Source organism: Plectropomus leopardus, chromosome 8, assembly GCF_008729295.1.
Source record: "Plectropomus leopardus isolate mb chromosome 8, YSFRI_Pleo_2.0, whole genome shotgun sequence".
Taxonomy (NCBI): Eukaryota; Metazoa; Chordata; class Actinopteri; order Perciformes; family Serranidae; genus Plectropomus; species Plectropomus leopardus.
This window is the reverse complement of record NC_056470.1, coordinates 31,815,401-31,842,060: the sequence shown is the minus strand read 5'-3', so window position 1 is coordinate 31,842,060 and position 26,660 is coordinate 31,815,401. Positions and strand designations below refer to the sequence as shown.

Below are 26,660 nucleotides of genomic sequence, written 5' to 3'. Positions count from 1 at the left end.
ATTCTGAATTAATTGCAGCTGATTGATTGTAGTCTTTGGTGGAGCGTTACAGTAGTCCAGCCTGCTAGTTGTAAAAACGTGCATTAGTGTCTCCATGTGGCTCAGAAAGAGAAACTTTGGAAATATTTTCTAAATGCTAAAGGGCTGTTTTTTGTAATATAGCATATATGTGGTTAAAACATAAAATCAGAATCAAATATGACTCCTAGATTTCTTAGGTATGAAATGTACAGCGCCGAAAAGTTATGCATGTTTTCACCTTTTGACATGCGACCCATTTGCTGCTTGCTAACTTGTTTTGGATGTGATGTAATGGGTCAGCCGGAAGAAGGTCCAGTAGCATCTATCTGAAAGGGGGCATATAACCACCTACCGTGGCAGAGTCAGACATACTCCATCAATAAATGGATTCTCCTCTGGTGCTTGTATACTGGGACAAGGACAGTAGTCCAATTAAATGGTCTAATCGAGCCATAACCATAGCTCGACTAAACTGTGCATATAAATATACTGACAGTAGAATAAAGAGGAAACTGTGTTTCATGTCATTTAAAGCATTTCTGGCATCAAACCTCAGACGCCTTTTGTCGCTCTAGCAGGATGTAACATTCCCCTGAAAAGACTCACAAAAAGCAACCCTAAAAGTCGCTCCAGAGCATCTGCATCAGAATGCCTCCCCAGCTAACACACAAACACACACGTCGTGCCTGCAGGACCTGCTGATTCACCCTCAGTTTAAGAGACTGTGCTGCAGAGATCACAGTTAATTTATCAGATCTGTGATTACTGTCTTCTCACTGGTCCCTGGATTTGTTTCACTGAAACGTTTTTCTCACTGGACAGACCTGCTGCTGGTGAGCAGTGCCGTGATGCACATTAGTGCTGACAGCAGGCCTCCTGTCAGGCCTCCCTGCCCACTGTTCCCTTGTTCCACCCCCTCTGAGCTCGGTGCATTCACACAGTCACATGCATTGTCCCGGAATGAACTGCAGCAACACGGTGGTCAAGCACATCTTGTGCAGCGTGCATTACAATCTTTATTTCGTTTTATGAGGGTCTGACCTGCCCTCATGAAATATGATTGCTGTTACACAAAAGCCTCCCCTTAAACACTGACACTTCTGGCATACTGCGTGTAAGAACATGCAGCTGTTATCCTTATATGCACTGGGGTTTTTGTTCCAGTGAATCCAGACTCATAAACAGCAGGGCAAAATTCCTAATAACAGCATCAGAAAGTAATGACATCAGGAACTGGTGGTGATGTTCAGTTAAAGTTTTCATATTTTGAAGGTCCTGTATTATGCTCATTTTCAGATTCCTGCTTGTGTCTTGGGTCTCTACAAGATTATTTCTAATGCTTTAATGTTCAAAAAACACTTTTTTTCCCACAAATAGTCTGCCTGAATATACTGTACCTGAATTCACACTGTCTGAAATGCTGCACTTAGCGCCTGTCACTTTAAACCCCGGCCCAGAAGAGCCAAATCTTCCATGATTGGTCAAAGTTTCCATGTCTTTAAAAAAACTTCATTCTTGCACCATCATTGCAGCCGGGGTGACTGTAACAGCACCAGCTGTAACAGCTTTATATAGTATAGTTGTGATATCACAACTTCAAGGAAGTCATGACAGCTCATTTAACCCTTTGAAACCTGAAACAGCATCATTCTTTTGTGCTGTGTTCAGATGCCTTTCACATGCATTTAAAACTTTGAAACCTGAGACAACGGATTTGACTTCTTTTCAATGAATGGCTAAAAAGACAATGAGCAACTTGGCAAGAGAAGCTCCACAGATTGCAGGGAATTAGGAAAAAGTGACAAGAAAGTCACCTTAAAATTAGGTTTTAGAGAGAGAGAGAGAGAGATTGTTAGAAGTAAACCATAATTTAAAAATAATTTTATTTTATTTTATCTATATATTTGTATATTTTGTTTATCTATATATACCTTTTTTCTTCTTACTTTTTTCTTTTCTTTTTTTCCACTAACATTTAGATAATTTTCTTGTAACCAATAACTTACAACTTCTTCTCATGCTTTTGAAAGAAAGACAGTTTGCCCAGGGTTTTAAAAAGTTAAATGCACAGTTTCTGAATACAGACCATGTGTTTGTCTCTCTGTGGATTGAGATTTCAATACTTTCACAGTTCTCATATAGTACCTATACCTGCTTAATAATTAAAAAAAAAACAAAACATGGAAATCTGACTTTTTACAAGTAGACCTGTAGGAAAACATTGAAAAAGAGATGAATTTATGTTAGTAATAAACTCTTGGCATATATCAGCCATACTGTTGAAAAAAAGTGACACATTCATCTTTATTTGAAACAATCCTCAGGGGAAAGGACAGACAATGGACCACATGTCTTACAACGTGCAAGCAATACCTCACTTTTTCTCCTTAAGTGCCATGGCAATTACTTTGATGCACAATTTAAAACGATCACAACTATTATAGAGGGTAATGTAAGAAGAGTGTGTCTCATTGATAACAAAGGAGCAGCGTGAGTTATGCCTTCAGGGGCCACGACTCATCACTTAATGGTGGGTCTCAGACATTACTATCTAAAACACATCCCTCCAAAGACTGCACACTGTGCTATCCATCAGAGAAATTACATCATAAATGGTAACAGAAGATTTGAGGGCTTCCTTTACCTGAAATATACAATTCCTTAGATCTTGTTTTACATTTTTTTATCTTCAAGGTGTCTCATGGACTGAAGGAAATGTAAATTAGTATTCAGCAGTAATGTCCGGCAGTCATCTGTCTGTTACAGATGATGCCCTGCGCTGGGGTCAGTTTCATTTTCTTTTCCTTGTTTTTGGCTGTGAATGTGTCTGTCACTTGTCTAACAGCCATACTGATAAACACATAGATGAGTAAGGCGTACAGTATTTGCCTCTACACCCAACATAGCGAGGTGTGACTCACACGTCATGCCCTATTAGCTCACAAAGTTTAGTTCATGCGATGACATGATTAGAAGATTGTCATATTACATTTTTGCAAACTTACTGAGCCACATATTTTTGCAATTGTTGCAACAGCCACACATTCTTGATTACTTAAGCATAGACACATCCTGCTCAATATTAAGAGCAGCTGTTTCACCCAATAAGAAAGTAGCAACTTTGGTGAAAATGAAGGCATCTCAAACCATAATTTGATCAATAAAAGGTACAAATTACTTTGCTGAAGTGCCAAAAACTGCTCTTCCTCTAATGTCCACTTGAGGTGGACATGTTAAAATGCCCAACTTTACAGCAGAAATAAACATGTTCACAGCCTGGTACAAAAAAACATTTTTGGTTTTTACAGTTAATTTCCACGATTACAACTGTACATGAGAGGACATTTTATTTAAATAACTCACTGGTAACTTTCTTTTAAAACACTTTAATGCTGCGTTCTATTCAAAGTCGGAGGTTGGCATTTCCCCGTTGAAATTTCCAACCTTTGTGGTGCACAACACCAAACATACAGAAAAAACACGACAGACAGGGACAAACTGGTGTTTCTGGCTAGTCCATGGACAACTGCAGCGTCAGCGGGGCCGCTTCCTCGCACATATGAGCAAAACAGAGGAAAAACTACGCAGAAGTTAACAGACATGTTATACATTTTTATTTTTCCGCATTTTTTTACTTGGAATCATATCAAAATATGTTATTATATGTCTTATATGTTATATGTATATATGTTTACTTTGCATTGCCTTTCAGTTGATTTCTTACTATTTACAATGTGCATCTCAGTGGCCTCTATGGATGCTGCCATTGTTGCGTGACGTCAGACCGCTGAAGTCTGGGCACGTGCCTCAAGTTCACAAGGAAGAACTTTAAGTGGCGTTCAATTGTACTTTTTCAAGTAGGAGGTCAGAATATCTCGACTGCATTCGTCAGCTTTGTTTGACAGGCTGTCTGTGAGGCGTCACGGCAGCCTGAGTCCGATCCACCCCTCGCTCCTCCACAGCTCCACCCTCTCATCCAAATATGGTCACTTCTGGCTCCAAAAATGACAAAGTCGAGTTTTCAAAACAGGACGTCACGGTGGCTATGTCCATTATTTTACAGGAAAGGAAACCCACAGAACAAATGAATGGTGTACATATTTATTGTCTTCAAGATAGCTGAAGTTACACATACACATATACTTACATATAGGCAAACAAAAGCGAGATATTAATTGCACATATGCCAAACACAAATGACTAACACCATAAAGACTTCCATTAAATTACATGACACAAAGTGCTGCAATTATATGAAAAGCTAATCGACTGTGAATTATGACGACTGCAGAACGCACAACGAGGACACACGTGCACTGCGACACCATTCTGCCACCTTAGATGCATTTGTAACACTTACAATCAGTTCCCCACAGAACAGTAAAGATTGTGATTTTCCCATATGGCCCGATCCTGTTAGGATATGTGCTTTAATCTACATATAGCTTACATAAAGTTAAAAAGTGCAGTTTGTTATATGAACATGCTCCTCTTATCAGCTCTTTATTGGAGCTGTTAATCTTAATGTCACATAGATTAAGTACTGTCATTTTATATTTTTCTGATATGCACAGCAAAATAGAACCTGTGTGTATTTTTTAAAAATATTTCTGATGTAATAATTACTGAAAGCAAAGCATGGTACTGACTCATACTAGCACAGTGTGTTAGAACAGAGAGAAGTCACGTTAAATGTCTGTAGAAAAGGTCTCACACTCACATTGCTGTACTTGTCAAGACATTTAAATGACCAAAAATATATATAAATATATATCTCAACTACCTCACCTTTAAACATTTCAAATCACCACTTGGTCAACTACTTGCCCTCCCTTCTCACTACTTGCTTTTACCCTTTCTGTAACTTTTTCCTTCCGTATTGCAACTTCTAAACGGTAACAAAACAAATGAATGTAGTTAAAGTATTTCAATATGGGTTGAAAGGGAGATGAGAGAGATAAATACAAAGATTGAGTGAGAGCAGAAACAGAGAGGGAGTCTGTACAGGGAAACTTCACTGGTGGTTTTGGTTTCATTTGGCTTTCTCAGCTGCTGGAGCAGCAACAGCTGGCTCTGTCTGGACACCGGCATCTGTAGAGTTACGTTTCTGACTCTGAAATTAAAAGGATAAAAGCTGTAAATGTTTGTTCATTGTGGTATCGACTGTACTAATATTTTCTTTAAAGGTCCAGAGTGTGAGATTAAGTGGCATCCAGCTGTGAGGTTGCAGAACTGAAACTGTAAGAACTATAGTGGCCAACATGCAAATTGCCCTGTTTAGAGCCAATGTTTGGTTTGTCCATTCAGGGCTACTGTAGAACAGCATGGCAGACTCTCTTAAAGCGGACCTGCCCCGTAAACAAGGCAATGAAGGCCTTACAGATTATGTTATAATTTCTTTCAGGAACGGTTTCTAATCACGTGGTAAATAAATAAGACAATATTCAAAATGAATTGGATATAAGCTGTTTCACAATTGTCTTCACTTTTTCACTAATTAAGGAATAAGCTGAGCCATGGCTTCACTGAAAGTCACAGAGAGCAGAGAAAAGAAGAAGCCTGACCATATGAAGCCAAATCATAGTGGCACGGTTGTTTTCCGTTAATTTAACTCCTATGATGGTCGTAAAAACAGTTGTTTTTTTAAACTGCATCCACATCGTGCCAAATTCTGTGTTTTTTCAGTTACTTTTATATTTTCTTTCAAATACTGTAATTCCCTCCGTGTTTTCCACCGTGTGGACATGATAGGGCTCTACTGTGGGAGCTTTTGGGTGCCACAATGCGCAGAGCTGAGAGTTTCAGCAGACTGAATGCAGCCAAAATACAACAGAACATTTTAAAATTAAAAAAAGCATTTCTTTATAATCTTTTGTAAAAAATGTTTTCAATTATTGCAGAATTCTAATTCTCACCCATTTCTCTAATTTACGTATCAAATATATTCCGAACCAGGGCCGATTGGACGCCTCCGTGAAACGAATCATCATTCTGGTGTTTGATTGTTATTGCAGGTCAGATTTCACTTTGTATGTGTTGTACCCACATTTTATGATGCAATGTAACACCATGACTTGTTGAAATAAATATAAACAGCACATTCTGAGGTAATGCACATGCAACAATTGTTATTTTAAGGTGACACAAATGAAAACATAGTTATTAATATTTTATACTTTGCATTTTCTGCCAATAGATGCCCCTAAATCCCACACGGTGGACCTTTACAGAGCCTCATGTCTGACTCATGTCTAGCCCATAAGTTATTAAGATATAGGTTTAGTTTATTTTTAAAGGGACAGTGCAAATGAATAAAGGAAGAAGGAGGCTATTTTTTCATCTGTTGTCCCTTTACCAAGGTGTTACACAAGGCTTCCTAAAAAACTACAACGCAAAAGAACGAAGAAAAGAAAGAGAAACAAAACAAAACAAACAAAAACGAGCAGGACATGCAATTTAAAGACCGGAGAAGAATATACAAATTTTAATAGCACTATAAGCACAAATGACATATGTAAATATAGATAATATTGCAAAACATGCATTTACTTGCATTTGATTTCAATCCCCTAGAAGCCTTGCTGTTTATTGCAGGAAACAGATTTCTAACTTCAGATCTTTGTTTTTGCTTTTTTTGTTGGCTCCCTGTTTTCTTACTTGTATCATTTCACTGAACTGTTCCACTTGCTACACTGCATGGACTATGTGTCCCCTGATTCACGTCAAATGTATCAACTGCAAGTTATAAAAACCAAACCGTGCAAAACAAACCACATGCTGTGAAAAAAGGCCCACAGCTTCAGTTACTTCATGAGTTGCTGCTGCCATCTAGTGGAAGATGCAGGGTGATTCAAATCTGACCTGAATAAACAGTATAGAAATGATTCTCTCCTTACCAGAAATTTAAACAGCTGGATGGAGTTCCTCTTCTCCTGTTTTTTGGGCACACTGGCATCATCTGCAGCCGGGGGGGCCACTGAAGCCGGTTTGCTGTCTACAGCCGCCTCCGCTGACTTGGCTGCTGCTTTGGGCTCCTCCTTGGCTTTAGCCGTCTCTGCGGCTGCAGCAGCCGGGGCAGGGGTCGCCTTCTTGGGATCAGCCTGAAAGTGTTGTGATGCATGATGGAGAAACTGAATTATTCCAGTCCCAGAGCAGCCTTCTGCGTCGTTACATAACAGTGTCTGATGTGCTCTGCTCATTAAGCGCAGATGGACTTTGAGATGACATCAGACGTAACATTTGAAGCAACATTAAGATGTACCAGCTGTACTGCGACGTTATGAGCGATGATCACAGAAGCACTGATGTTATGATTTTCAAATATAATAAAAATGGAGAAAAAAATTGTTTTAGAGCAGGTTTTAATACCAGATGTAACCGATGAAATCACTCTGGTTAATAATCTATTCTCGAGAGGTAGTTTTGCTGTATTTACCACTCCAGCTGTTCTCTTGAGGAGCTGAACTCCACTTGTGGAGGCTGCCTGGACTTTTGTGGTCATGCGGTCTAACAGTACCTCAAATTCACATTAATCTGTTACTGTCTGTTTAGGAATTTCACCACAATTCATACATTTCAGATGGAAAAAAAATATTATTGAGTGAATAGGTCCTTACTTTAGGCTTGAAGAAAGAAAGGAGGGATTTTGAGGTTGGTTTCTTCTCTTCTTCGGCAGGCGGTGGCAGTTCTGGCTTCGCAGCAGCCTCCAGAGTACCGGCTTTTGAGGGATCCACCTTCTTTCATCAAGACAGCAGAGAACATACACAATATGAGGTATTTACAAATGAATGGCTTGACAGTGATTGAAGGGGACAGGATGAGGGCCACCTGTGAAGTGAAAGACGGGGTAAAAGAGGGTAAAAGTCCAGGATCAGAGCAAAAAAGGAGGCAGAAAAATTCGAACCAGTCCCTGTAAGAATGAAGACGCCCACACCGTCGTGCACTAAAGTAAATAAGGTTACTGAAGAAAAGAGAAAAAGGAATGTTTCTTTCTCCCCTGACGATTTAAAACAATAGTTTGACACTTAAAGAAATAAGTCTTAGTTTTTTGCTTTCTTGCTAAGACGTGAGAAGATCAATATCATTTTCATGCCTATTAAATATAATGCATGAAACAATTAGCTTAGCATGAAGAATGGCAACTGGAAAAAGCTAGCCTGGCTTTGTAAAACAATATGAAATCGTACTGTTTAAGATGTTATTTTTCATTTGTTTAATGCAAAAAAAAAAGTAAAAACAAAAAGTTGTGGTTTTATTGGATAGAACGTGTTATTAAGTGATCTTTAGAGGTGCTAATAGGCAGCTTTGAGTCTTTGGACAAAGTCAGGCTGTTTTCCTCCATTTCCATCTTAAGCTAAGCTAATTAAGCTAGCTGTTGCTCCATACTTTATGGCGTTTTCATATGCACTGGGAAGTCAGAATTTCTGAGTTTCTAGCTGGAAATTTGAACTACAAATCCCTCTGGAGTTGGATTTCTTAAAGGGCTGGTCACACTGAGACACATCACTACCAAACCATTGTTTACTTATGGCACTCCTCTCTTGCTCCTGCACGATGCACTTTCTGGCGTTTTTTGGGCATGCATAAAAGTTAAAATATTTTCATCTTTTCAGCTCAAGGTGCAGAATCACATCGCTCGTCAGTTTCACTTTTGGTCAAGCGCGTACAGTATGCACACGCAGCCCTGCTCCAGGCGTTCCCAGCTGTTTTTGGAGCAGTTGTGCCTGGTATGATGCGTCTCAGTGTGATCGTCGTAAAAGACCAAGTGATCTTCTCATCTAACTTTCAGCAAGAAAGCACGAAAAGCTTATTTCTCACAATGTCAGGCTCTTCTAATTTACCTCATCTTCTACCACTGGCTGTGGTACCTCTTCCACCATCTGCAAAGCAAAAATTATTTGTTTTCCCATCAACTGAAATGCAATAAATCATAGACTGGCTCATCTGTCATGATGGAAATTTACCACATACAAAAGTTGATGATACAATTTAAAAAACTGCAAAAGCCAAATTTCATGTTTGTTAACTGAAATGAATGAAATGTGTTTGGTTTAGTATAATATTTGGTACATCTGGTACAACATCATGTCAGAGGTGCCTGTAGAGTGAAGAAAATCAAGAATTAATATTCCCGAGCACTTCCTCCTGATTTACCTGCTCTTCTACAACTGGCTGTGCCGCCTCCTCTGCTGTCTCCTGAGGTTCAACATTATTTTCACTCTGAACAGATGCAAATCAGAACATGTGAACAAAAAATAAATCTATTTAATTCAAACAAAGTGATGTGGTGCAATCAGAGGACCAGAAGATTGTTCCGCTCCCTAAAAGAGACAAACCCCAAAGATTGAGCACCCTCCTTTGATTTACCTGGACTTCTACAACAACAGGCTCTGGCTGTTCCACCGGTGTCACCTGCAGAGCAAAACTACCCTTTTTATTCTGAAAAATGAATATTTAGATGTACATGTTGAAATGTTGTAATTTGCTGCATTTGGACTGTCTTTAATGAGCATATCCTCAAAAGATGATTCAAAGTAAGACCCACTGTGCTAATGAGAGGTTTTCTGAAAGACTATTAATATTTAGACTCACATTAGAGAACATTAACAGCATCCTTTCTAGTTTACCTGCATGTCTACAACTGGTGTTACCTCTACGGCTACCTCTGGCTGTGGTGGGTCATCCTTGATTGTCTGCAGGACAGTGAAGCATTTCTTATTGTTAGTAAAAGCCAACAAGACAGACAGAAAATGGGCTTATGAGAAACAACTTTCATTATGCCATGCTTTATATGTTAGTGTGGTAATGAAAACTGACTAATATGAACTGGTTAAAAGTATAGTTTAACATTTTGGGAAACATTTACATTTTTGTTTTCTTGTTGAGATTTAGGTGAGAAGAGCTAAGGCCAAGAGGCTGTTAGCTTAGCTTAGCATAAAGACTAGAAGCAGATGGAAACTGTTAGCCTGGCCTTCTTCAAAGTTAATGAGTATACCAGCACCTTTAAAGCTCACTTCCTGTGCTGTATGCTGTTTATTTTGAGTGTAAAGGTGTAACATTTAGGAGTTTTAGTATCTGGAGTCTGGTTGTCAGGTAACCTTGTCTTGACAAGAAGACGTTATTAGTGAGCTGTAGTGCTGATAGGCGACTGTAATTGGACAGAGCCAGGCTAGCTGTTTCCCCTTGTTTCCAGTCTTTATGCTAAGCTAAGTTAATCGTCATCTGACTCTAGCTAACCTACACACAGACACCCAATTCAAACCTTGCTCCATGATTAAAAGGGCATTTTTGTGGTTATCAGCCCCATAGATATGGGTTAGAGGGATTCTGCTGTATCGACTAGTCAGCTCAGAATTCTGGTATCAGTATTAAATGGGTGTGTTTATTGACGGCCCAACGCCTAAATGAACTAGGCAGCTGCTAGAGCTCTGGTGGCCACCCGCAGGAGGCCCCCAAAAGCGCTTGAAATGTCTGACAAGCAGGGCTCGGCGGCCCTACACTCACTATGCAAATTGCGTTGGCTTCACAAATTAAACGAGGGTCCTGACTCCCACTCATAACAAAGTGAGTGGCAATGTTAACAACTTCAATGAAAGGATGAAACGGAGCTGTTTGTCTAAAACCAAAGAAGAAAACAACATGAGATTGCGACTGGGGAACAACAATCAGATAATCTTCTGTAAACTGTGATATCAGTTAATAACAGTAACCTAACATCATGTGTGCTTAAACTGATATTTACAATAAGCACATTACTTCAGTGTCATGTGAAGAGGCAACACATGACAGTGAGGGGCACCCCCCAAACCAAATCTGCCTCGGGCCCCCAAAAGACTAGGGTTGGCCCTGATGAAGGAGGTCAGGTGATGTACTGTCAGTATAACAGAGTAGGGTTGATAGTGATGATAGTGGCTGTTTGAGGAATGCTGGATGGGTCAATCAAACACATGACTTTCACCCAGGAGAACGGCGTATGTGTCCCGTGAGGAACCAAAAGTGAACAATGAGTTATTTTAAAGTAAAGTAATGTTAGTTAGTAACAAACATACTGTTGTGTTTTTTCTAAACCTAACCATGTAGTGTTGGTGCGTAAACCTCACAAAAGTGAATCCTAACCTGATGCCATTGGGAATTTAACCCTTTGAAACCTGAGCACAGTGGCTTGATTTCTTTCAGAAACACTGTTTTTCCAAGCAATGAGCAACAAAACTAAAAATTTGCAAGGAATTTCTTTTAAAACATACAAGAAATTACCCGAAAATTTGTGGGGGGAAAAAAACAAAGAAATCATAATGATTCTGTAACATGAATTTTAATTTAATAATTATAATATTCATGCATTCATTCATTCAATGTCTTTAACCACTTGTCCTGGTACAGGTCGCGTACAGTCATATTAATTATAAAAATTTGGTAGTTTTTCCCTAGCATTTTCTTTTTTATTCTTATACATTTTATCCCTACCTTTTTTTTTTAAAAAAAAATTTAATTCTGTTAATTTCTCACAGTTTGCATAATGTTTCTTACCAGGTAGCTCATTGCCTTTTTTCCCATGTTTCTGAAAGAAATCACACCAATTTGCACAGGGTTCAAAGGCTGTGAAAAGTGTCTGAAAGCAGCAAAAGAAAAGCGATTTGGCTCCAGGTTTCAAAGGGTTAATGGCCTGATAAAGGCTTTCTGCATCTACTGGTAAGTGTAGCAGGACCCAGCAAACCCAAATCTATTTGGCTGATAATCACTGACAATAAATTCAGTGAAAACATTCAAAATGGGTGCACAGCAATGGGAGGGGTATTGATCTTTTCTTCTAAGTCTACGCAAGTAAGCAAAAAAGTGTATTCCCCAGAATATCAAACTAGTTTTTCTTGATTAAACAAAACATTAATGTAGTTTAAATATTAGATATATAACATTTGATGTATATATGGACTGTGGTAGAATTAGTGGTGCTAATATGAGACTTTTTTTTTTTTTTTTAGGGAAACCATTTCACCAAGTCAAACTACGTTGCACACTCAACAGATTAGTCGTAAGAGTACAACAAAAAATAAAACTAACTTAAACACAACTGCTGCAGCTGGTTTCAATTTGGGCATTGTTCAGTTTCTGACACTTCCAGACAAACCAGCTGTTGTTCAGTTAGTAACAGGATGAGCCATGGTCAGTTTGAGAATATGATAATCTACTGTACCGCTGCTGCAGTCTTGGCCGGGGCTTTGGCTCCACTTTTTGAAGCGCCCTTGATTTTCGGTGCCTTGAAACCTAGCAATACCTCAAATTCACATACAGTATATTCCACACTACGTTATAATCTGATCTCACCGTGCAACATGCACCACTAAAAAAGTCTGCATCCCTTAAAATAATGATGTTGTCATGCAGTGTATTTACCTTTGGACGGAAGAGATTGCTCAGAGCAGCTTTGGCTGATTTTACTTTTGGGGACTCGGTTTTTGCAGCAGCTTTTGGTTGTTCTTTTGGTGATGCTTTGGCAGGTTTGGCAGCCGGTTCGCCTTTGATTTCCATTTTCGGTGGCTCTGGAGGAGGCGGTGGTGGGATATTCATTCCTTTGGGTGGTGCGGGCGGCTCAGATACTTGTGCAACCTTTTCAAATAGAACGGGTGTTAAAATAATGTTTTGGAAAGAAAACTTTCCACACAGTCACATGATTGTACATGATGCATGATTAGGATAAATGCAAAGCAGTGATCAATTCAGTGTAGTAACTAACTTTTCGTCCGAATGCCAACCTGGATCACTTTTCCTGTGCTTTTTTTATCCTTTGAACCCTGAGTAAATTAGTTTGATTTATTTCAAAAATATGGGAAAAAGGTATTGAGCAACTCAGTAAGAAGTTATTTGAGGGAATTTGTAGATTTGGAAATTTATTTTTTCAAAAAGCTAGCAAATATTTCCCCAAAAATAGATGTATAATTATCATATTCATATATCTAAACATATTTTACAGAATTGTTAATATTTTTAGGCACTTTTTCAGGTCATTTCCTTATTTTTTATTTATTTATTTTAAACTTTTTTTTCTTATTTTCTAAAGTATGTTTGGGATAGTTGTCTTTTTTGTGTTACTTTTTGGATAATTTCTTCAGATCAAGATTCTCATTACCTTCTTCCCATATTTTTGAAAGAAATCATGCCAATTTGCTCTGGTGTCAAAGGGTTAAAAGTTATTTTGTATGTAAAAAAAAAAATAGCAAATAACGTGGCATTTATAGAAATTAACTGAACCCAGTAAATATAACTTTTCTAATGAAATAAAAACAAAACACTTTATGTGCAAAGTGCTCACAGTAGTGGTGGCCGCTGGTTGGGTCTCCTTCTGGGACTATTTGGCAACAAAAAAAGGAAGCAGTTAGAGAGACAAAGCTAAACTGAAGCAAACAAAGATCTGCAAAAAAAAGCCTGTGCTTTGGAGAATTTAAATTTAAATAAATAATAATTTAAATAAAATGTCCTTTTTTGGAATCAGGGCAAGGTAAATTGAAGCAGAAACAGAAATTAAAGGGATAGTTCAGATTTTTTGAAGTGGGGTCATATGAGGTACTTATCCATAGACAGTGTATTACGAACAGTAGACGCCTCCAGTATGGAGAAGCATGAAAGCTAAGCAGTCTACTGCTGTGGAGGGATCAGTGACAAAATATATTTTAGCCACCTAAAAAAAGTCCCACCTAACAAAATCAATCTCATTTTAAGTGTGTGCTGTAATTAGAAAATTTTCACTGCTTTACCTTAATGTCACACAACAACGCCGACAGAAAAATGAAGCTGTGATATCGCTCTCTTCAAAGCCAGACTCCCTTGAGATTTAAAATTTCTGGCCACAGGAGCTGCTGGTCTGCTACTTCCTTGATTACTTAGTTTGTCTTTCATTTTGCAACTTCATTTATGCGCACATTTAAAACATCTGAACTATCCCTTCAACAGAAATGGATGTCAGTTAGCAACCTGAAAAAATGATAAACCCAGTGTTCAACATAATCCATCCAACTAGTCAAATAATCATCTCCTAACAATACTGAGTTTTTAAAACCAAAATAAGCATGATATTAAAATGGACACTGAGTGAAAATCAAACAAGAATGTCAAAACCTTTTTGATTAAATATACAGTGGTCAATGTTAGGGAGTAACTAGTTACATGTAACTAGTGAAGTTACATGTAATTACATTAAAAGATAAATGTAATTATTGTAAGTTACAAGTGACTGTAAGTTAATGACATGTTTATGTTTAATCAAACTGGTGGTGATTAGAAGGGTGTTACACCCAAAAATATATTATTTTCTGGTAAAAAGCTCATTTAGAGTATAACATTCATTCTTTTGCTGTGTCTTCTTTTGGCATATTTCTGGAAAATGAAAACAAATATGAGTGCAACACTAATGCACTTATATTTTTAGTGACTGTTCATTGCCCATTTAAAACATTTACTAGAAACTGAATTTAGAAAATGAGTCGATTTACAAGTAATAAGTTGCATTACTTTGATGAAGTGATAAAATAGTCACATAACCTGATACATTTTAAACAGGGTAAACTGCAATCTGGGAAAATTACAGTCAGTTAATAATTTTGCGTGTTTAATATGTGATGCTTCATAAACATTTGATCACCTGGTCTTTTGCGGCATCAGGAGTAGCTGCTTCCTTTTTGATTATTTTGGGAGTCATCTGTGCAACAAGGAAAAGAAAAATAACTGTCGGTCACTTTTATTTATGCCAAACAAGAAATAACAAGAACAGCAAAATCCTTCAGATGTGTGCGCATTATGTTATTTCATAGCTGGCAGTCTAAAGTGTTCAGGATGAGCGTACATGGCTGATGTAACAGGAACAGAAAAATAATTATTTAGATAAAACAGAAGCCTTTCATGAATGCAGACATAGGCCTTTATGGTAAGCTAACTGAGGCACACTGAGGTCCCTGACAGAGCACATACAGTACATGCGCTGTCATTGTGACAGCCATTGTGCTCTGGAGATGGCGTAGGCCTGCCCTCGCTCTATCTTCACAAATCTCAACTTCCAACTGCACAGGCCTCCCTTGTGAGCTCACACTATGGGTTGAACAATAGGCCACCACATTCCCGCATGTTCAAAGACTTGATTAGCATGGGGCAAGGGCAATGGTAACTCTTTAAAACGGCATGAGGCCAAAAGACAGCACGATGAAGAGGAAATACAATAGCTGCTTGTTGCAAGGTTTTCCATAAGGCGCTGTCATCATTTTGTTATGGATACCTTTAGAACACACCTCAAATAAGAGGAATAACAAATCAAATTTAAACATCTTTACTGTTTTATTATCACAGATCACATCTTTATCTGACAAATTACCAAATGTCTTGGCTGCATTGAAGCTTTAAGTAAAATAAGAGCACATTTTTTAATTGTTTGAGCAGCTGTTTGCCTTCAGAAATATTTGGAGATAACAAGAGAGGATTTGTTTTTTCATGTTTGATGAAAACAATTCTTTAATTTTTCCCCCCAAGCAGTCTAAATTTACAAGCAACTGAAAATACCAAGAGCATAAAAACCACAACTTAATTTCTCAAATAGTGTCACTTACTAGTGTCTTGAAGAAGTTCATAACTGGATTCTTCTCTGGGTTACCGTCCTCTGCCGCGCGTTGACTGTTTCCGTTCTCAGTTTCAGGAGCTTTTACTTCCTCTGGCCCCGCGTCTGGAGTCACACTCTCTGGCCCCGTTGATGCTTCTGATTCTTGCTTTAGGTTAGCTGTCTCCTATACACCATCACAAAGAATTAGCCTTTGAGAATTATGTTAGAGCGGCGCAGCTGATAATGCAAGCAGTGAGTGTCTTAATCGCAGCATTGAGATGGGCGCACAATTCCAACCATGCCTCTGCCTACTCGGGGCATTGTCAACAATCAGCCTTTTATTAATGTGTGTGTCCCACCCCTCACTCATTGATATTCAACAATGTGTGAGAGTTATGCCCTGAGAAATGTCAGGAAACTCAAATACCTTGCTGTGTATCTTTAAAAATATAGTACTGACCAACTCTGATTCTAAAATCATTTTTAGTAAATCTCTTCAGTTCAGTTTTCCATCACTGTGATTCAAATTTAACATTTCAAGTGACTACCTCTGTCTTTTTTGAAATCAGGTATTATTTTTGTGGAGTTTTTCCATTATTATGCAATTAAACAGAAAAAAAGGTTGTTTCAACATTGCGATCACAAAACAGCTTTGAGAGCAAAACGACCGATACTGCAATCAAACACTTTATTTATTGTCAGTAAAATACATTTGTTATTAAAATGTATGAATGTAAATTTAAATCTTTTGTTTGCGAATCCAAAAGTTTTGCTTGCTGTTGAGCTTAACCTTGTGGGAGGGACCTACGCGGACAGATGTAAGACACATCTCTATTGGCCAGTCTCAATTTGAGTTACAGCTTGGCAGCATCCTCTGCAGAAAACAAAAGGCTGAGTTTTGAAGTCCATGGACAGAGCAGGGGAGGAGGTGACAGAAAATCCCAAGCCCCAGGAAGTGTACCAGGCTCTGATGCAGAGTTTACATAGTGGCCAAAAGGGGAATTGCACCGTCGAGGTCCATCATGTGATGCCCATGGACCCAGAAATACTTTTTCCGGTGGACTTAATTTGATTGATTTGAGCCATTCAATTCGATAACATTTACAAAGTCTAAAAGAGCTGCAAAATTCAATTTTTTAGACCACCATTCAAGCTAGTGAAGCACTAAACCGGAAAGCTGGTTGCTCCGCTGGGCACATTCGGCTGTGCTCGGACACCGTTAAGTCCCTTGTGAGCAGTCCTCATGGGCCTGTAGATCCACAGAGAAAAAGAGCTTTTTTTGCCTCATGTGCCAATGAGCAGCAGCCATAGGAGTGCACAGGGCCCTGCCCTCCACCGCTGTATCCATACTTTCATAATACATCCATAGAAAACCCATGTTTACACATGACTTCCATTGTAGCATTAGTAAGAATGTTATGTTTTAACTGGTGCATGTGGATTGCTTTTGTTTAACATTGTGTGATATTGTAATGGGTTAAAAAATGCATATTATTTTGTCAGCCTGTAGTGGCTAGCTTAGCTCAATCAGCTAGTCACTCACTCGTCATTACAGTATGTGCCTAAGCTGCCTATTAGCCTGCATGACATCGGGTGTCATGGTAACTGAGCTGACGTCGGTCAGGTGTTTACAGCTCAGCTAGCATGACACCTAAGACGAGAAAGTGCCTCAGCATATCACTTAAGATCGCTTAAGACTATAGTCCTGAGTGACTGCATTCAAACACCTTTCATAAGTATTTAGATATTTAGAAAATTGGTTTGATTTTTTGAAAGCATGGGTAAAAAGGCAACAAGCAACTTGATTGATATTTTTGTTTAATTAAAAAGCTAGGGAAAATGACCGGAGAACTATGTTTCTTATGTTTTTTTTTCTTAGGTTTCCTTTTTCTATTTTTTAACTTCCCTTTTCTTTTCTTTTTTTAAAATTTTGTTTTTATTAATTTTCAGGCAATTTTCTTGCACTTTTTACCAGTTTCCTCTTAAGGTGCACATTGCTTTCTTCCAATGTTTTTGTAATAAATCCAGTCAATTTGCTCAGGTTTTAGGCTTAACCAGTGTCTGCATACATATTGTCATGCATGTAATAGGCAGCCTGGATGAAATTTTCTTACATGTCCACTCCTCCTCTGCCCATGGATCAAAACTGCGTCTGTAGTTTACCGTAGTGGATCTTGCCAAACCTTCAGTTTGATCAACACTGGCCAAGTCCAGCCCACAAGATTCAGTTCAGTAGCAGGTAACCTTGTGGTTGCGCAAGAAAGGTTGGATTCGAAAGCATAACTTTTGAATTGACGTTGATACATTTTAAATCCTGGGTCTTCAACAGAGGGACCCTTGGGGGTCATCAGAGTTTCTGCAGGGGGGGCACCAAATTATTGTTTGATGAGTTTTTTAAAATCTTTTTTTTTTTTTCAGAAATAAAAAATGACCAAAAAATATACATTAACACAAGTCCAACATATGTTGCCTCTTACCGACTTATGTTTGTGAAAGTGGAGTTTTCTCACCCACTACAAAAGCAAATACAAGTCAAGACTGCAACCCGAGGCTGATAACGCCCTCTGCCTGACAACCTCCATCTTCCTGGTTTAACATCCAATGCAGTTTTTTACAATAGATGTAGTATGGTGTCCCTGTTTTCTCTCTCTTTAAGCCAAGGGGTCCGTGTCCTAAAAAATGCTGAAGACCCCTGTTTAAAATCACAGGTTTATTTTACTTACAATAAAAAATTTCTCTATGTCATTGTAAATGAGAGCTTGCTTGCAATGATCCATCAAGACTAAATAAAGATTGAATGACTGTGTTTTGTCCTCTCAAATCCAATTAAATAATGTAAATAATATCAAATAAATAATGAACAAACTCTTGAACAAATAAAACATATTTCATTTTTTATTGGAAAATGTTTCAGCATTTTGTGAGCTTAGTCTTAATGATATATAAAAACATAAAATAGGAACAGAACTGAAACTTCTTTATAAAACAGAAATAATTTTACAATCCAGCTGCAATTTGATTAGATTCTTTTATTAAGATCTCTTTTAGATCATTTGCTTATGTTGAAAGAGTCTGTATTAAAACATTTAAGCATACAACAATTAATAAACAATTACCACTACATATTCAACACATAAACCAATATTTTTAAAACAAACATTTGGATAAATTAAATATTTTACTTTTGTTCTTCCTTTGGGGCCACATGAATACTGACAGTAATTCTGTATCCCACTGAAGAAAGCTTTAAAGCACCTATCCTATACATTGATTTCTCAACAACTGATATACAAGCTGACTGCAGCTTATCAATCAAAGCTTCCATGTCTGTGCTTGTGACACTTTGTGAGCCCATTGTTGAGTCTATTGAGTTCGTGCTGGATTCATTCTCTGCCTTCTCTTCAGACGGTCCCTCTGCAATAATCTGTGGTGCTACTGTCTCTGAAGTTGCAAGGTTACATTTAGCTGCAACATCTTTTGTAATGATTTCTTCTACAATGGTCTCAAGAATAGCTTTGACAGACTTGGATGCAGGTTCGTCTGACGCAGCATCTTTAGGGCTCTCCTCAACAACAGTTAAAAGAGCATGTTGCATTATCTCTTCTGTTATCGCCTCTCTAAATTCAGTTGTCTCGATGATGACCACACGTACATCAGTTTTTGGCTCAAGAGGGTTCGCACTCTTCTCCACAGGCTTTTTGGAAATTACAGGGGTGGATGTAGTTTGTTCGATACATTTCAAGACTTCCACAGCAGTCCCTTTATCAGCATCTTCCAACAGCACTTCGGCTGCTGCGAGGTTCTCCTTTACAAGGTCTTGTTGGACTGAAGCGCAGGTTTCAGACTCTTCTGTAGCGTTTCTCGGTGGCACATCTTGAGGTTCCTCAACTGAGTTTTTTGTAACATCAAGCTTTGCTGAAACAGATTCAACAACTGATTGCAGTATGTTCTCTAACACCTCAGTGGTTGCATGTTCTTCATGAGGACTTGGGTTCTTTTCTATAGGTTCCTCAAAGATCAAAGCGAACTGTTCAGGGGTTTTGCCGCTTTCAGCTTGTGCCATAGCAATTTCTGGTACCTCTGTTCTTTCTTCTGCAATGTCACTTTCTTTCATGGGTTTTTCAGAACTTACATTTCCAGTGACGACTTCTCTAGTAGTATCTTCCTCAACACTTTGTGGCACTGCTGCAATTTCATTCGATAAAGCTTCTATAGCTTCTGCAGTCATCTGCTCAGCACCTGCCTCAACTGGCTCCTCTGTAATGGCAAGGCTTGCTGCTGGTTCTCTAGAAAGAGGTACAAAAGTTGTCGCAGCAATCACCTCTTCTTCCAGGGGGATACCAAGAGGCTCCTCAAGAGTGATGGTATAAGATTCAAATTCCAGAGAGAGAGCATCAATTGCTGCCTCTATTATTTTCTCTGCATCATCTTTGACAATGACAAGCTCTGCTTCTTCCAAGTTTTCAGGTCCCATATCAGTTTTCACATCTTCACCAACCTCAGTATTCTCATTTGTAGTGATAGCTGCAGAAGGAGAGGTTAATGTATCCTCAGGAAGCTCCTCAAAGGAGATAATTGCATTTGAAGGAGTCTCTACTGTGATAATTTCTTTCTTAGGGCAGCTGTCACAGTTCTCATCAAGTTGTTTGGGTATTCCTGGTACACCCTCGACGGCAAGAGCATCATCAGCAATGACCTCTTCACAGGCAGATCCCACTTTAATTAGAGGTACCATCACAAGAGGGACAGAAAGTTTATCTGGATTTGCATTCTCTAAGGGCTCCTTATTTGTTTCTTCAGCAACTTCCTTAGCAATGACAACAACGGATTCATTCAACATATCTTCTTCAGTTGTTGCTGCCTCTTTCATCACCTCAGCATTGTCTTTGACCATGACGAGACTCGGCTCTGTTTCTTCAACTCTTTCTGGTCCCACATCAGTTTTTACATCTTCATTCACCTCAGCGTTCTCAATAGTCGTGATAACTTCAGGAGGAGAGCTCAGTGCATCTTCAGGAAGCTCTTCGATGGTGATAAGGCCATCGGAAGCAGCTGCTACAATGATTATTCCTTCCTCTTGGCAGCTATTGCAATTCTCCAAAGGCAAAGGAGTTTTTAGTTCAACTATTCCTGATACATCATCAGTAACATTTGGATTATCAGCAATGACCTCTTCATGGAAAGATTCCACCTTAACTAGAAGTACTGTCACGGGAGGGACAGGAAGTTCCTCTTGGTTTGCAGTCATGTTGGCTAAGGATTCCTCATTTGTACCTTCAATAACCTCCTTAGCAATGACAACAGATTCATTCAGAACATCCTCTTCAGTTGCTGTTTTGTCCATCATCACCTCAGCATTGTCTTTGACAAAGGCAGGACTTGATTCTGTTTCTTCATCTCTCTCTTGTACCACAAGAGTTTTCACATCTTCGCCAACTTCAGCATTCCCATCTGTATTGATGACTTCAGGAAGAGAGCTTAACGTGTCCTCAGGAATCTCCTCGATGTTTATAAGCTCATTTGAAGGAGTCTCTGCAATGATAATCTCTTCCTCAGGGCCACTGTCGTATGTGTTAGAAGGCTCATTGTCAAGTTGTTTTTGTTCAGGTAATGCTGGTACATCTTCTACTGCAACAGCATCATCTCCATTTTCTTTGACCATGACAAGACTTGGCTCTGGTTCGTCAACTCTTTCAGGTCCGACATCTGTTTTCACATCTTGACAAACCTCCGCTTTCACGTCTGTAGTGTAAGGAATAGACTCAAGCTTGACTTCATCATCAGGAGAGCTCAGACTATCCTCAGGAAGTTCCTCAGTGGTGACAAGCTCATTGGAAGGAGCCTCTATGATGATAATTTCTTCCCCAGGGCAACTGCCACACTTTTTTGAGGGCTGATCGTCAAGTTGTTTTTGATTAAGTATTCCTAGTATGCCTTTAATTGCAACCACATCATCAGCAGTGACCTCTTCATGGGCATGTTCCACCTTAACTAGACATATTGTTCCAGAAGAGACAGATTGTTCTTCTACAGGTACGTCTTGGTTTGCAGGTGTAGGATTAGGGTCGTCACAAACAACCTCTGAGATTGTTTCCATCACCGTAGCCTGTGGAAGGAAAGGAACACCATTTGCTTCCCCGGCCTCAGGAGTGGCAGCATTAGACTCGGGTTCAGCGGTTTCAATCAACAGTGCATCAGCTGACACGTCTCTTGCTCCTTCACCATTGCTTTCAGTAATTACTTTATCTGCACTTGACTCTGACATGTTTACAGCAGCAAAGTCAGCGGATTCAGAAACAGCGGCGAAAACTGCCTCGATACAATCTGCCACAACTTTAGGAAGGCCGAAAGAGATCTCCAGTGGTACAGTTTCTTCAATATTCTCTTCCTCTGCAGCTATTTCATCTTCTATAATGAATTTGTTTGGATTAGTTTCTGGTTCCGCAGCAATTTTAGGCTCAGTTTCCATGCGCCAATTCATGCTCTCTTCCTCTGGATCATAGATTTTGACGTCAGTAACTACCACTCGTTCCGCTCTGAACACAATATTCTCATACACATCGTTCTGCAGGACAACTTCTTCGATGATGATCCCTGCTGTCTGGTTGGCTAAGGGCTCATTGGTTGCAGTCTCTCCAACAGCCTCTTCAGCGATGACAACTATAGATTCATCCAACGTTTCTCCCTCTGTGGCTACTGTCTCAATCACGACTACCTCTTCCACTGGGCCCTCGATGTTGGTGGTTGTATCGTCATCATCCTCACCAGTTTGTGTTGAAATATCTGCTTCTGTTTTTCTGTCTGTCTGCGTTGATATTTCAGCTTTTCGATGTGGGTATTCAAAGTCCTCTTGGTGCACGATCACAGTGGCAGCTTCCTCTCCACTTGAGCTCGACTCCTTTATTATAAAAATCATTATTTGTTTTTAGAGAAAATACAGTTGTTTTTTGTTTATGGACACATACGACAACCATGTGCTTCATCACATGCTTCATCACAATTGTTTTGTGATTACAGGAATTATGTCTTTCTCTTTTTTTCAGTTAGGTTTTGGAGTGGTAAAATTGGTTTACTGGACTGATTAAATCGAAGTGATTTCAGGCAGTTTGGCAGGCAGATTGTTTTAAAGATGAGAACAAAACATTGATGTATAAGACTGGTATATTTCTATATTTTCCTTACTGTTAACAAATCATGTGAAAAGACCAGAACCAGCAATGCTTTTGTCCTTCCCTACCCTCCTTTGAAGCATTTAGCTCAAAGACGTACATCTTAAATATGGCTCAAAAAAATAAAGTTTAACTTTTAAAAGAGGTTAAATTTTTCGCTATATCAGGTGGACACTGTAGTTTTTAATGAATGCGACCTAAGTAGGAGTAAATACGACATTTGTGAGGGACTGTTTGTTGTCACGGATTAACACATTTGTTACTCTATTTTTCCGGCAGCAGGTTGATGTCCATGGGTTTTAGTCAAAATAAACTACATTGCTTGTGTAAATCATAATGGAGGAACATGTCCTCCAATGCAACAGTGTGACCTACTTTTTGTTTGTACAAACATAAAATTCTTGGGAGAACAATGGAGCATTGTGGCAAGGAATAATATGTTACATCAGGCAGCACTTGCTGATTTTTGTCTTTTTGTGGGATTTGTGTACAATAAGAAAAATGCAGAATAATACGGAACTTGTCTTTTAAAACCAAAATTGAAAAGGTGCACTCACTGGCTGTGAATCAGTGGCAGGAAGACTTACATCAGTTGGAGCTTCATTACTTTCCTTCACCTCTTCCTTCTGGGTGACGGCTTCTGCGACTTCAGGAATAACTGGGGCTTCAGCAGGTTTAGAGTCTGTTTCGACTACAATGAATTCAGGCTCAGTTGAGTCTGTGGTGAGGTTTAAAGTGACGGGCTCACCATTTTGCTGGACCATGGTCTCACCATTAACTGCAGAAATAGAAGAATCCATAGTCCAAAAGTTAATAAAAGGATTGGCCTGTGGCACCAAATTTGAAACTATATAATAATGGAACCTGCAGTCACAAAACTGTCACTTAATACACAAATTGACAAGGGAAAAATGGAATTACTAGTTTATTTTCAATTATAAGTCAAAATATTTATTAGTTCTTAAAAGGTACATATTTTCCTCTTACCTATTGTGGTATTTGTCAATCTAGTTTGTTTTGGTGTGAGTTGCCAAGTGTTGGGAGATATCTTCAATAGAGATGTCTGCCTTCTCTCAAATGATAATAATAATAATAATTTAACAAAGTCAACAGCAATGTCTCTTACCAGTAATTCTGATTCAATTCCTCAAGATAATCCATAGACCTTGTTGTGAGCACTTTCATGTAAGAACTGTTTTCTTTCTGCAGAATTACACCCGCTAACTGAATGACTGCACAGAAGCAATCATCCAACAGGCCCCCATGAGCACAGCTCAGCGCTCCTTTCAATTTTTCCCAGCGGCCACTAGTATCGCAGCGAACAAAATCCCTTGTGACTCAGAAAGCGTTTTCCCTACAGGCCTTCATTATAAAAGACATCTGTTGACAGGACACCTCGAGCTGCAAACAAGGTCATTTCTGAATTTTTGATCCATTGAGGTTTTTTATTTGTAAAACTTTCCTCAAGCCAAGAAAAATAATTTAAAAATCTATGATTTCATCACTGTGTAAAGTCAATGAGCAGATTAGGAACATTACTGTGCATAGTCAGCATACTGTGGAAGCAAACCTGGAAGTCATAATGAATAGGCGCCATCTTGGGGTTTGGTGTCTAGTTATTATAATACATCTATGGCATCTAGTCATGGACGAGAGGCTTGTACTTGTGACTGCTCGAGTTGTAAACATTAATGGCGTCCCTTCGACTGACCTGTAACTTTAGCTAGTTCAGTGGTGCTTGGTGAGCTAGTAGTAGATTTAGTTCCTTCTGCACGGTGATGCAACTGACAGGTATAGTTCGATGGAAAAAAAAATAATTTATAGTTGTGAAACTGCTCACAACAAAAATCATGCTTGTGACAGCATCAAATGTAAACATTAACGCCGTCCTCCATGGCCTAGCTGTAACATAAGCTAGCTCAGTGGTTTCTTAATGAGCTAGCGGTAATTGCACGCTTCCTTCTGAGCGGTAATACCGATGGTGGGTGTAATTTGATAGGAAAAAAGTAGTTCCTGCATGAAACTGCTCACAACAAGGTCTATGGATTATCTTTAGTAACAGGGTCATGATTTCCAAAAAGAGACATTGCTTTGATTATTTCAAATGTATTTTTTGGGCGCTTTGAGCACCACAAACCGAGTGCCATTTGGTTCTATTATATTGAAGAGAAGGCAGACATCTGTACGACCGATATCTCCACTGCTCTGCAACTCACACCAAAACAACCTCAAAGGATAAATAGCACTACAGGTAAGAGGAAGAACATGTATTATTGATTTGGGGTGAACCGTCACTTTAAATTGGCTCTGATTTCTCCAATGTGAAGTCCATGTTGCAATGTTTGTGTGCATCTGCTTCACAAAAGTTCACAGTGGCCACTATTAGATCTCAGTGTTGATTTGAACGTTAGGCTCTTTTCATGTGACATAAAACTAATACATGATATCAGTGCTAATTATGCAAGGCTCTGTGAAGTAAACATGGGCAAGTCAGTGCGCAAAAGTGACATTATCTTTATCTCCAGCGTCAACATCAGCGCTTAGACAAACTCAGGTGTCAATGGGAATCCTGCAGCACTCTTGTCACTGCAGAGACACAAACTGTGACAGGTCAAATAGTCGCTCCTTGTCAAAGTCTCAGACTACGCCTATAGTTTACATTGGAAGACTCAAGACACAGTCCAGCTGGGAGTCACGCTGTTTGCAGAGCGTTATAAAAGTCCGAAGTACTAATCTAACATAAACATGCAAAGATCAGTTGATTTTGTCTGTCAGAGGGGGATGTACAGGATTTTCTCACAAAGTAAGAAGCAATGAGACAGAATAAACAGTAAAATAATGAATCTCTCATCTTTGAATTCTCCAAATTTAGTAAACAGGACTTTTTACTGATGCTCCATTTCGACTCACCTGCATTTATGGGCATATATTACATACAACTACTATGTTATCTTGCATTTAAATCATCATCATGCATTATTTCCATATTATTTATCGTAACAATAAGAAATTTAAAAAATCTCACCAGCAATCTCCAATCCATTAGATGTGATGTTTGCAGAAAGGCCGTTCACCGATCCATTTTTATGCTTCTCGTTTATTTTCCCACTCTGTGAAAGATAATAAAGGAATACAGGTTCATCTTCCGGCCACAGATCACAAGACATTATCTACATTTTAACAGAAACACTGCTTTTTAACTGTAAACAGACCCTTAACAGTAAAGCAAAAAAACTTGAGGCTCAAACCTTTGGTCCAACTTTATATTTGTTTAATGCATCTCACTGCTGATGTAGAGGCTGCAAAGGTATATATACTGCTGCACAGTTACAGCATTACAGATATTTGTAGTAGAATTTTTAATAAGATGTTACCTTGGTCGCCTCTTTGTTCTTGGAGTTCTCGTTTCCCATGTTTTTCCCAGTCGAGAGCTCCAAACACAAGCTTTTTTTAAACTCAGATTAAACTAAAAAAAACAGAAATATTGTTCTGTTATGTTGCATGAACAAGAAAAGATAAGCTGCAAATAATGAATAACTTCTTTAGGATCTATCGCATCTGTCCAAACAGCAGTTTGTCTTATCATTTATGAAATATCTTACCTTGCTAAACCTCTGCAAGTGAAGCAAGTGATATCCTCCTCAAGAAAAAATATGGTCTGTCACTCTGTCAGAGACACGGGCTTCCTGCTCCTACTGTGCATACAGGCTGTTTTTAACAAGCTACTTTATGTGTGCTTTAAAAATGGGTGGGACTGTTTTCATGTGATCACCTGGGTTTCCTGTGAAGAGTCCACTATCCGCCCAAATTGAGTGTTAGTGATCTATAATAAAAGCTCATGATTAGCTCAGGTTAATCCTCTTGTTAAATTTGTTGAAAATAGCCCGACATGA

General features: G+C 38.8%; 1 protein-coding gene across 10 annotated transcripts; it reads right to left on the bottom strand.

The window, feature by feature from the left end:
• Window positions 1-4,120: 4,120 nt before the first annotated feature.
• Window positions 4,121-26,456, bottom strand: bcas1 (brain enriched myelin associated protein 1). 10 transcript variants are annotated; one of them, XM_042492649.1, is made up of 16 exons: window positions 26,370-26,456; window positions 26,142-26,233; window positions 25,793-25,877; window positions 23,355-23,545; window positions 15,609-15,782; window positions 14,654-14,710; window positions 13,328-13,363; window positions 12,412-12,624; window positions 12,212-12,292; window positions 9,648-9,713; window positions 9,388-9,432; window positions 9,175-9,240; window positions 8,862-8,900; window positions 7,638-7,757; window positions 6,918-7,121; window positions 4,121-5,134 (listed from the first exon to the last, which is right to left on the bottom strand). In XM_042492649.1, the coding sequence occupies exons 2-16, from the start codon at window positions 26,178-26,180 to the stop codon at window positions 5,054-5,056; spliced, it is 1,497 nt and encodes a 498-aa protein (XP_042348583.1). In that variant the 5' UTR covers window positions 26,181-26,233; window positions 26,370-26,456; the 3' UTR covers window positions 4,121-5,053. The 10 variants fall into 10 exon arrangements, with proteins under 10 accessions (XP_042348583.1, XP_042348584.1, XP_042348586.1 ...); XM_042492650.1 differs by having other exon boundaries at window positions 7,638-7,754; XM_042492652.1 differs by lacking the exon at window positions 8,862-8,900.
• Between the last annotated feature and the right edge of the window lie 204 nt (window positions 26,457-26,660).